A 12759-nucleotide genomic window follows, 5' to 3' on the forward strand; every position below is an offset into this window, starting at 1 on the left:
CTGCAAGTAATGCCATTTAGATATTGTAGTGCGGTCTTTCACATTTCATCCATTATTAAAACTCAAAACCGCTGATTTGGTGTGCTTTCTTTTTGGTTTTGGTCTTGCTATTTTGTATGTTTCCGATGATGCATCTTTGAGAGTATTAATTGGCCGTCACTTTGTCTTATAAAACGAAGTAAAAACTGTCATGCAAAAAATGGTTTAAAATTGAGCGGAAACTTTCTCTGATTGTTTATAGACAAAATCAAAATTGTTCATAGAGTAAAAAAAATTATTTAAGAGTTCTGATGATATACAAGTACGAGTAGAAATTCTTTAATTTATTAAAATATCAAAAATAAAGATTGAAATTTGTAAACAACTGGAAAGTTTTGCTCGTAAACTTCACTCAAACTACTACAGAAAATTTATATCTGAGAAGTTTTCAAAAGACAAGTTAGGACAGGGATAAGCTTTCTGATGACGCAAACACCACATGGTATTAAAAACAGTTCAAACAAAAAATACGATGACTCGAAATGAGTTCTGATGATGTTCAAGTACGAATAAAAGTTCTTTAAATTATTACTAATTAAAAGGAAGATCAGTCCGCAAGATGACAATTCGCGCAATTTATTTTGCAAAATGGAACAAAATCAAAAATACAGATTGAGATTTGTAAACTACTTGAAAGTTTTTCTCCTAAACTTCTCGCAAACTACTACAGAAAACTTACATCTGAGTATCAAGTTTACAAGATTGACGTCACTAAATCGCAAATGTTCAATTAACGATCCACGTTTAATCGCATGTGCTCAAAAGGTTCTTTGCGAAAAACTTTCAGGATTGTTTCTTAGTCCTTTTGGGAAATCTAAATTGTTTAGCTCCAATTTGAGTTGAAAATTTGCTCTGTTCAAATTGGTCAGAGCAATTTTGGGCAGCTTTGCTTCATAATTTTAGTGTTCTCTAGAGCTTCTCAGTCTCAAGCAGTAGGCCCAAGTTAAATCACCTTGGTTTAAAAAAATTTAAATTATCATTTTTCGGCTATTGTGTTTTTAGGATAAAAATTATGGCAGATTTGTTTTCATTGGAACTATTCACTCATTGACTTTCAGTTATTTCCAAAAATTGAATTTTAATTACACATTGAAACCGTAGATTTTTTTAGCAGCTAGACCTACAAAAATTTGGCCGATTTATTTTAAGGAAATAAGATCGATTCAATTTTCACTGTCTCTATTTTTCTGAAACACATTTTCATTTATAACCTTATCAAATGTCATGTGTAATTAGTGACAACCTTTTCATCTTAACTAATTCGTAGCTATGAGTTTTGTAGAAAGGCATACAACAGGAATTTGGATAATTGATTTTGTGTCAACTGTCAAAATTTTTTCGATTAAGTGGCTGACATTATCAGCCAGATCAAATTGTATCATTTTTATATTTCTCTCTAGCAAGTCTCATTATAGATTTTTTCCTTAAAACAAAGGACATCAATAGAATGTAGAATTTCAATAGCTATTATGCAGTTCAAAAATGTCCGAAAAATCCGATAAGATGAATCAATCTGTTTGCAAAAGTGAGATACAAAGCACGACAAGTCCTGAATATCAATTCGAGATACAAACAACAAAAAGACGCAATTCGGTCTACCTGATTCATTTCATTAGTATTTATGTGATTTGTTTTTAATGAAGAAAATGATATAATCATTGATCAAATAGTAAATAATTCAGTTTCCCTGTCGTACCGAAGTTTTTGAAAGACAAGTTAGGACAGAGAGAGGCTTTCTAATGACGCAAACACCAGTATGTATTGAAAACAGTTCAAGCAAAAAATACGATGACATGAAATGCTGGAAAAATTAGCAAATTGATTTTTTTTGGAAAACAGGTGGGGTCTCACTTATTGATGAATAAGTACACAATTAAAAGAAACTAAGGAAAAAAGGGGAAATTTAAAACCTATGAATACGCATGTGAGACTCATTTGTCACAATGTAGCTGCCACAAATATCAAAGAGGGCAACTATCTTTTAAGCATTACCAGATGTTATTTTGACAACATTAAAATATTAATCAGGCTCCGAAAATCTAATTATTTTTACAACTAAATTAAAGACTTTCTGAGGCAACAAAATTAAGTGGCTTCATAGTGTACTTCTACTATTGATACTCCGAAAAAGGTTTACTAATATTGTGTACATCAAACAATAAAAATTCTTTATTATTATTATTAATTTCGATGGAACCCTAAACAACGCACAAGAAGCATCAAAAAAAGGATTATGTAAATTATTAAAGCGCAAATAAACCTATCGACTCTTTTTGGTTCCCGGTAAAAATTCAAAATTTCCATCAGCACTGAATTGAAGAATTTAAATATAGTTGCAATCACTTTTTTCAAATATTGTCGTTAAATCTAATTGACGAAGAACCGATGGAATACTTTCTAAAATACGCTAAGAGACGAATCAATTGAAGACTCAGTTATTTCAATTTCTAACCATGAAAAACTAAGAATATTTGTCACAAACAAGACGAAAAAACGACATATCAAAGATCACAAAGATCAGAACGAAGATGAAAAAATATACAACTTCCAAAAACAACAATATTCAGCAAAAAGATTCATGAATAGAAGAACTAGAACTAAGAGAAAGTGCAAATCTTTCTCATAAAAAAATTAAGAGCGTAAGAAAAAAATATAATAAAAAATGAATTCAAATAAATGAAGCTAGCATTCACAATTTCATCTGTTACATGAACATTAAAAAGAGTTCAGAAGACATCTTTGAAAAGATGATAACAGTAAAAACTGCAGTCACATCACTGCACGTTGACAAAAACTCGGTTTTCACTGCTGAAATAAACGCAGAAATAGCTTTCAAGAACTGAAGTGTATTACTTAGTATTTTTTAAAACTCTTTCAAAAACGAGTTTCAAATTGGAACTCATCTATAAAATTTAAGTTCATTAGGTTTTGCTTAGCAATTATTTTTGGTAGACGTTTTAAGTATTGATTAAATATGAAAAAGATTTAAATAGTGTCTCCAAACAAGATAATAAAAACTAATAATTTTTTAAGTAATTTTTCCCAAATCCTAGTGTATCCTAGTGCAAAATAAAGCGCTATTGAGAATCAATCATTGCTGATCGCTGTTCACTAAATTCTGCACGCAAACCAAATAAATGCGATTACCAAGACATTAGACTTCTTTAGTATTTCAGGTTTGATGACAACATTAAAATATTAATCAGGCTCCGAAAATCTAATTATTTTTACAACTAAATTAAAGACTTTCTGAGGCAACAAAATTAAGTGGCTTCATAGTGTACTTCTACTATTGATACTCCGAAAAAGGTTTACTAATATTGTGTACATCAAACAATAAAAATTCTTTATTATTATTATTAATTTCGATGGAACCCTAAACAACGCACAAGAAGCATCAAAAAAAGGATTATGTAAATTATTAAAGCGCAAATAAACCTATCGACTCTTTTTGGTTCCCGGTAAAAATTCAAAATTTCCATCAGCACTGAATTGAAGAATTTAAATATAGTTGCAATCACTTTTTTCAAATATTGTCGTTAAATCTAATTGACGAAGAACCGATGGAATACTTTCTAAAATACGCTAAGAGACGAATCAATTGAAGACTCAGTTATTTCAATTTCTAACCATGAAAAACTAAGAAAATTTGTCACAAACAAGACGAAAAAACGACATATCAAAGATCACAAAGATCAGAACGAAGATGAAAAAATATACAACTTCCAAAAACAACAATACTCAGCAAAAAGATTCATGAATAGAAGAACTAGAACTAAGAGAAAGTGCAAATCTTTCTCATAAAAAAATTAAGAGCGTAAGAAAAAAATATAATAAAAAATGAATTCAAATAAATGAAGCTAGCATTCACAATTTCATCTGTTACATGAACATTAAAAAGAGTTCAGAAGACATCTTTGAAAAGATGATAACAGTAAAAACTGCAGTCACATCACTGCACGTTGACTAAAACTCGGTTTTCACTGCTGAAATAAACGCAGAAATAGCTTTCAAGAACTGAAGTGTATTACTTAGTATTTTTTAAAACTCTTTCAAAAACGAGTTTCAAATTGGAACTCATCTATAAAATTTAAGTTCATTAGGTTTTGCTTAGCAATTATTTTTGGTAGACGTTTTAAGTATTGATTAAATATGAAAAAGATTTAAATAGTGTCTCCAAACAAGATAATAAAAACTAATAATTTTTTAAGTAATTTTTCCCAAATCCTAGTGTATCCTAGTGCAAAATAAAGCGCTATTGAGAATCAATCATTGCTGATCGCTGTTCACTAAATTCTGCACGCAAACCAAATAAATGCGATTACCAAGACATTAGACTTCTTTAGTATTTCAGGTTTGATGTCAAAAATACCAATAAAAATTTCATTTTGTCAAAACTAACAAACTTTTTATTTACAATTAACGCAAAACAAGCAGATATCAACTGACATTCTCCCTGTTTGCCTGTTCTTTTGCACTATGACATATTAAAACAATTAACTGAATTTTGGTCAAAAAAATTTTTTAAAGCGTTTGAGTAAGCAAATAATAGTTTTTAAATTGTTTGAAGATTGAGCGAAACATTCTCTCAGATTTTTTTGCAGAAAAAAAACCAAGGTTTTTTTTCTGTTTTGTTCTATGTTAAGACACAGACGAAAGAATACGATAAATATTTTTAAGATTAGCTCGAAAAAACCGCTAGTAGCCTGAAATGATGGACTGTTGAGCTGATTGTAGATATATTTGATCAAAAGTTAGACAAATTGCCTTAAATTTTTTATTAAATTTGTTGCCAAACCTTATTCAAGAAGTTCATAGATACTCTTTTCGAAAAAAGTGCACGTGGGCTAGTCTAGGATACCATTACCATTTCTATAAGTATAAGAAAGACATTTCATAGGCTTAGAAAACGCTCAAACACAGTCAAGTCCTTTAAAAATCCCTTTTTAAACTGTCGTTTTTCGTTTAAAAAACAAACTGGCCTTAAAAAGAGGCAATCAAAGAACGTATGCCTGCGACTTTTTGTACGAAAAAATACAAAGAAGTAAAGGTATTTCTGTTATACGGACTAAATCTGAAGTGTCGATTGCTCAATTCAGATCCAGAGCTCAGGATTCAAAGTTTCCTGAGACATACAAACAGGGACATACAAAACTGGTGTTTTTTACGACAGTATTCGGGCAGCTAGAGAATTTAGTGACATTGACAGTTAAAATCTCATAGAAACAGATAAAATTTGAATGAAAGATGTCTCAATTTTTTTTCACAAAACACGCAACTGATTTTTTTTTGCATTTTTTATGATGGAGACTGACAAAATGATATGATAGTTATTTTTCTAAGATAATAATAATACTTTAAAATTTTTTTAAAAAATTTTGAAATTTTTGTGCTTTGATGTACTGCTTTCTACTATTAAAACGAATTTTAAAAATCACGTACAGCTTCAATTGATTTTAAAAAACAAGATAAAAAAGTTATTAATTCAAAAATCTCAAACTAATTTGCAGAGGCGCACTTCAAAGTACAAACTTTAATCACTCTAAAGAAATGCTTTCTAATTTTATCATTGGTTAAAAAGTACAAAAATATATTCATAGATGAGCACAAAATCAGGGTAAAGTTTGCCAGTGAGTACAACAAATATCTTTTGGCCCATTCGTGGTTAGTCGTAGCTGGTGACGTAAAACTCCACGAAATCACGACTGAAGCCGAGTGACAAATCACGAACACGAACGAAACCGAAAGCAACATTTTCGTGATTTTTGATTTTTCTGCAAGCTCCAACGCGTCAATCTCAGCTTTTTCGGCTGCTAGCATGCTCACGGCGCGTCGTTTTTGTTGATTCTGTCTTTCGATTCGTCGACGGAGCTGGACCAGAATTACAATGTTGCAGAAAAGTATGAATGAAATGGGAATTACGCCCCCCAATGTGAATCTGCTGTAATTTTGAAAGTGTTTGGCGTAGTTACTTTTGATCAGGGAGCATGTCTTCAGTCCGTCTGCGTTCTCTACTACTGAAAATTTCATAAGAAACTTAATATGTTCTAGGTTATTTTAAGCATGCTTGATCCTGTCAGATTTTTTTTTTTGCCGCAATTAGTTAGCTTATCTGTGATGCTTTTAGGAGAATTTTTGCTTTTTGTCAAATCAATCAAGTCTTGCAGAACCTGCGGTCTAATTGCATAAACAGCCCGCAATAAGAAAGTATTCTATTGTTTAATTTGTTTTTTCGTTATAGCATGTTTAAGTCCCGATGGTTACGTTTTTTTTAAAATTTTTCAATTAAAAATTATTCTGAGTAAGAATAGGGCCATACGAGGTAAGATATCTCAGGTAAATATATTTTTTCACCATAATTCACTGCAATTGTTATCGCTTTCCCAGTGCAACCTTAACCTGGTACGGTTAGTTTGTATTGAATTTATTCGGAAACCGAATAACTTTATTTCTCTAGAACTCAGACAAAGAAAATTTATCGCATACCTGAGTAAATGAACCAATAGGGAAGAGAAACGAGACAGCTGAAGAGAACGACACCCATTCCACAAACATTTGCCCATTTGCTGTTCACGTGGTTCCTGTAGAACACTGCACAGTTGATGGCCATGAGTCTCTCCACTGTGATGCAACAGAGAAGGTACTTTGCACAGAGGGGCACCACTGTCGCAGAGAACCAGATAAACTGGCACATCCATGAGTCATAGTGCTGGATTGACACACCTGCAAACACCATCTAATTAAACGCAATCTATCAATTTATCAACTGCTGCCAGCACTGCTTTATTGTCAAACTTATGTGGAGAATACTTAAGTGATGAAACCGACTTGCAAGCACGATAATCTGGTCAGAGGTCACTTTGGACTGGGGTGGTCTGACCAGACTTCACTTGTGCCTGCGACAGTCTAATCAGAGGTCATTTTTGCCTGGACCTCATCTTCATTGGCCATTTCTGATATGGCCTTTCGGTCTAAGTTGGTTTTCAAAACGGCTCAGAAAGTTTACTAGAATTAATAAATTAATTTCTTTTCCTGACAGAAACGAGAAAAAGAACCATGTGAAACAATTCCCTCTGCTTTCAAAAAAATCCCTCGAAGCAATTCCCTTGTGCTGTTTACTTTCTAGAAAATTTTGTCATACGAAGAAACACTTCTGGGGTAGACATTTTAGCAGGCTTTCACTGCAGATTATGTAAGAAAGAAGGCTGCAATTTTCACTGCATATTATGTGGGCGCTGAATGATCTTAAAGGCGTTGACTGTGCTGGTCATATAAAAAATCAGCTTATTTTGTGACGTAAATTGAGCCCTTTCCATCGCGTTTCTTTATATTTTCAGAACTTCTCAATACAATTCATAAAATAAAATATAATTATTAGATGAAATTTTAGAGTGACCATCACATTTCAGCTAATTTTAAGACAACTTTTTGATCTGTTGTAATATAAAAATGAAAAGGGATTAAGGCACTAAAGCGGTAACTGAAAACCATATCAGTTAGAATCGCGGATAGAGTCTGTAATGTAATGTTAGTTTAGCCATTCTAGACCGGTAGCGGAAAAAAAAACCACGGAAAAAGCCACCACTTCAATTTAGATAGGAAAAAAAAACACGGAAAAAAACCCACGGAAACAAACCCCCACTTTTTATTAAGAGCTGTGCATTTAGCGGGTTTGGCCATGTCTCGCGGGCCATGGCAATGCCCCAGTGGCCCGTGGGACTTGATATGTAACTATTACAACCGAACACATTTTTCTCATGGAGAACTCTTTTTCTATATTCAAACAAGCTTCAGTTTTTGCTTTACAAAAATATAAAACTTTAGCATAAAACTTTTAATATAAATACTTGATTCCTCCAAAACTTTAGTGCTTCAATTCATCGGATTTTTTGCGGTTGGATTTTTGATAACATTTCCGCATTAAAAGAAAGCTAACAAGTTCAACAAAATATCAAACAAACTTTCGCTTAAATTGGCAACTTTGTGAAGTCTTTGGCTTGTCTTGCCACATTTAAGTTTAAAGCTTAAAACACTTTCTTACACAGCCGAAAATTAATATGAAAAAAAATTTGTCGGTAATATAAAATTGAAAAATAAAAAAAATCGGTTTATCTTTTTCCATTTTAATAAAAATTAACCTCTGGGCTCCCAAACGTCGGCAACGAGGCGTCTGCTCAAACTTTTTTAAATGGAACAAAGAATATTACGCCGAAACAGGAAATGAACGTTTTTTAATCTACTAATATATCCTTTGCGGAGAAAAGTCCTGCAGATGAAAAAATAAAATAAAAAAAAACTTCCTGCACAAGGTTATGCAAATGCCAATCCATATTTTTGAAATTCTGCTCATTATGCATGTACCAGTAAAACTAAATAAGTATTGACGTAAATAACTTGTGGGGGTCGACAAGAAAGAAAAGATGGTAGCAACACATTGAGCAATCAAAACAAAGCACCCCGGTCATACTGGAACCATGATCTTGCAAGAATCTGGCAGAACCTGTCAGAATTTTGCAAGATAACCATTCATTCTGCCGGAATCTTGCAGTTTAACCGTTTTCTGTCTGAATCATGCAAGGAAAGCGTTGTTGTAGGCTAAATCTCCGTGGAAGCATTTTTATTAGCTATGCTACTTTGATAACTGGTTTTAAATCGAGAGCTGCTTTTTAGCAGAAAAGAATGAAAATAGCAAGTTGTACTTTTTAGGTGGTAATATTTTTTTTAAAAATTTGTAACCAAAAAATTTTAAATTTTTCCGAATGAAACCTGAGCTACTGAGTCTTAATTACTTTGATCCGAAAATAATGTTAAAGAAAAGGAATTAAATCCAGCAATCAAATTGCAACTCGACAGGAACAAAATGTGTTTTTTGTTTCCAAGAATCTTGCAAGGTAACCATTTTCCGGGCAGATCTTGCATTATAGCCATTTTTTGGCAGATCTTGCATTATAACCATTTTTGTCAGATCTTTCAAGATAACAATTTTTTTCACAGAACTTGCAAAATAAGCCAAATCTTTTCTCCCAGATCTGCCAAATCTTGCAAGATAACCAACCATCTTCGCCAGGGGCAAACACTGTATATAATGTTTCATTTCGCGCTCCCTCTCACGTAAGAATAGATCTTCTCGAAGAAATTACAAAACTGATGAAATTTTCAGCAAAACATAAAGTAATGAATTCCAAAGATGGAGAGCTTTCAAACAAGCTTCTGGCGTCGCATTAAAAAAATTGAAAAACTGCTCTCTTTAGAGAGCACACTAGAGACAGGATCTTATTTTGAGTGCCAAAGAAAAACAGTTATTTTTTGAGCTAAAAGATTAATTTTGTCCAAAAAATGCAGCGAAGTTCACTTGCTTTACAAGATTTATCAAAAATGAAAGCGACGGTTAGTTGCAAGGAATTGATTTCATATAAAAAATTCTTGTTTTGAAAAAAAAATGTGACCAAGCTCATATTAGGCAAATTATGACTGATTTTGTAAAATTTTACCCACAATGTTAAAAAATGAGGACATCAAGAGAGCACTTGAAATAAAGAAGGAATGTGGTGAAAACTTGCAACTTGAAATGACTATTATGAAAATGAGAACTGGAATGAAACAGTGAAGAAATGATATTTGTTATTATTAAACTTCATCAAATATGAGATCATGAACTTTCTCGAACCAAGAAACTTGGTTGTAATCAATAAGCAAAAGTGAGAGGCACAAATTTGGGAATTGATTGCTATTTAAATTCAAAACTCCAATAAAAAAGTTTCCTGTTTCGTTAGCGAAATGAAGATTTTGAAAAATTTTTAAAGGTAACTCATATCTTGTGTCATTTTTAATTTAGTTCATATTTTGTCATCTAAGCAGTTGACCTATCTGTTCAGTGCTTTAGGCATTCAATTTGCGGTTAAAATGTGCTGAGGTTTAAACAAACATTTTGTTCAGCAGCTTCCACTAGAAACTACTTTGTTTCACAATTCTCAATTATGTTCGATTTCATTTTCTCAGTAATCCATTTCAAACGCAAATGACCAATTTAAAATTGTCAATTGGGAAGGGTATTTAATAAAAATGAGATTAGGAGTATTCGCACCACTAATCCAAAATCAGAAATTATTTGAATATGCGCAAGTAAATAATCAAGCAATTGCGCATTTTCCACTACAGTTACTATAAGTTGCTATCATGATACGAACTGACCTAAAAGTATTGTCTCAGGCATAACATGGCACAATCAGCAAAAAACCGCACAAAACTCAATTGCATATTGACGCCTAATGGGAAAGCCGGCTACAAATCTGCCTCTCAATTGATAAAAACTGATCATCCAGTAAAAAATAGCTCTTCCAGCTAAAGAGAAATTACATCCCGACAAACTGCCAGGAAATCCAGTTGAGTGATATAACCAGATGAACCAGAACCATACGAACCAGAAGGAAACAAAAGAAAACATAAACAAGGAGCAGGTTGAAGCCATACTCAGCAATCAGAGCGAGTTGTATAGACCAGAAACGCGCAACTCAAAGCAACATAGCAGTACAGATGCCAGAAAGCAGACGAAATTGTCATCCTGTGTTGCGACTGGCGATAAAACAATTTCAAAAAAAAGACTCACTCTTTTCTCTACCTTTTGCTACAGAGGGTCGTCGGACAATCAGTAACAAACAACCGCATCGCGAAATCGAGTAACAAACAACAAGTGATCTTTGGAAGGCGATGGAGGAACTTTTTGTCAGTTGTCGCGTCATAACATGACCGATACGTTCTCTTCGCTCTTAAAAAACAAACAACCGAGGCAGTTAAACAATTTTATGGAAGACTCAAGGAACAAGCCCAAAATTTTTGATTGAGAGACAAGGAAGACGCTATAGTTTGTTAGTTTGTGATATAATTATCACTAACATTCTATATTTCGATGAGCAAAAGTATATGTTTCGTGAAAACATATCCCCAAGTATGTCACTCGAAGAAACGATGCATATGGAAATGGGCACTGAAGAACAACAAAAGGTAATGAAAACTGGTCAAACAATCACATTGATCACGTGGATAATTCTCAAATCGCAACCCGAACTGTAGTCAACAACGACCATCATTCAATCGCAACGCCAATGGTTAAAACCAAAACCACTACTCCAATAAATGCTGCAACTGTCCACTACGTCGGACTAACAATAAGAGAGAAGCTGGTCCTGCTCTAGGAAAAAAATGCAACAATTGCGGAATCGTTACTCATTTGGCTAAAGTGATCAAAAAAGCTAAAATTATGATCAAACTTTAAACTGACAAACAAATGTCAAATGTCTAACAAATCGAAAAAAATTATCAAAGATGATGATGCCAATGAAACCGTTTACTGTACCAAAAAAAACAAACAACAAGGTTTTTGGATCTCATATGAAAGCTCCGACAATGATTGCGTAGCAATGGTGACACGCAAAACAGCGACAAAAGTAGATCCAGCAAATGTTCGGTTAACACACGTGAAAAGCAAAAAGTACCGCAATAATAGACTCTATAATTATTAGGCATAATCAACCAAACATTTTGCCTCAAACAAAAGTTAATGGGATACCTGCAAACTCATGGATCACTGGAACGGAAAAAAAGAATTGAAAACCTACTCAATCAAAGTTATTAGAAAACTACAAACATCAGTAGCCTGTAGAAAAATCAGCTTACAAAATGTCGTGTTAACAGACGCAGAGGACGGAGACGATAACATTGTGGGACGAGATCTCCTTGCACAATTTGGACTGGCAGTTGTGCAGCATCAAACATTGGTAATTTTTTTTAAAATTTCACTTCAAAAACCCTCCAATAAAAGATGCAATCACAGAACAATATCCAATCTCCAAGTTTGATTTCTTGTATTGGCTTCTAAGCTACAACATTAATTCTATCTAAAAAAAAACAAAATGAAAATTTAAATAGAAGCTCGATGGAAATTTTCACTTCCTCTATTACCTTTCCTTTGAAAAAATATCATTCTAAAGACCGCACTCGGCTCAAATTCAGCAAAAAGTCCAATCACAAAAAACAAATAAATGCCAAAAAACAATAGCCAAGCATTGAATAGCTCAATGATGCAGTTTCTCAAGAGCTGACAGAAACGCAAAACGGTCAAAACGTTTATTTCACTACTGTAGGCCCCAAAATGCGCCCATAGCCAACTATGACTCCACTTCCCCCAAACCATTAAAACTGTATTTTAATTATCATTTGTCGTTAAATAACGGGAAACTACCGTTTCAAAACTGAGTTTATTATCTCACAGACATGAAAGCCGAATTTCGATCAGCTATAGATTATACTTCAATCAGACTACCAAAATGCATTCTGTTTTTTTTTCAAAAGATAATCATAGCTAGAAAGTAAAGGTTCCGACGACGAATATATGAAAAACGTTCATCAACGTTTAAAAAGGGCATAAATGAATGAAAATTACAAATACATTTAACAAAATGTCGTTTTGCAAAATGGGATACTGATTGACTAGTTCATAGATTTGCGCAGACCTGAATTTTGCCACTCGAATTGAAGACTGACGCAGTCTTAGCAATACAACTTAAGAACACTGAAAAAACGTAGATCCTTTTTAGGATCTCCTCATTACTTCAGTAAATTCATTCCAAATATTGCACAAATAAGCTACCCTCCTCGTCCATCTTTTTTTGCTATAAACCTAATCTGCTACTATAATCCTATTCTTTGAGTTCAAATTAAGAG

At 33.1% G+C, this 12759-nt stretch overlaps 1 protein-coding gene across 2 annotated transcripts; it reads right to left on the reverse strand.

Moving 5' to 3' along the window:
* Positions 1–5503: 5503 nt before the first annotated feature.
* LOC142356682 (somatostatin receptor type 1-like) lies at positions 5504–6882 on the reverse strand. Of its 2 annotated transcripts, none has more exons than XM_075408511.1 (2): positions 6526–6882; positions 5504–6053 (listed from the first exon to the last, which is right to left on the reverse strand). In XM_075408511.1, exons 1-2 carry the CDS (start codon positions 6773–6775, stop codon positions 5539–5541), a joined length of 765 nt encoding a protein of 254 aa, XP_075264626.1. In that variant the 5' UTR covers positions 6776–6882; the 3' UTR covers positions 5504–5538. The 2 variants fall into 2 exon arrangements, with proteins under 2 accessions (XP_075264626.1, XP_075264625.1); XM_075408510.1 differs by having other exon boundaries at positions 5504–6056.
* Between the last annotated feature and the right edge of the window lie 5877 nt (positions 6883–12759).

Source organism: Convolutriloba macropyga, unplaced genomic scaffold (assembly GCF_964194025.1).
Source record: "Convolutriloba macropyga unplaced genomic scaffold, txConMacr16.3 SCAFFOLD_6297, whole genome shotgun sequence".
Classification (NCBI taxonomy): Eukaryota; Metazoa; Xenacoelomorpha; order Acoela; family Convolutidae; genus Convolutriloba; species Convolutriloba macropyga.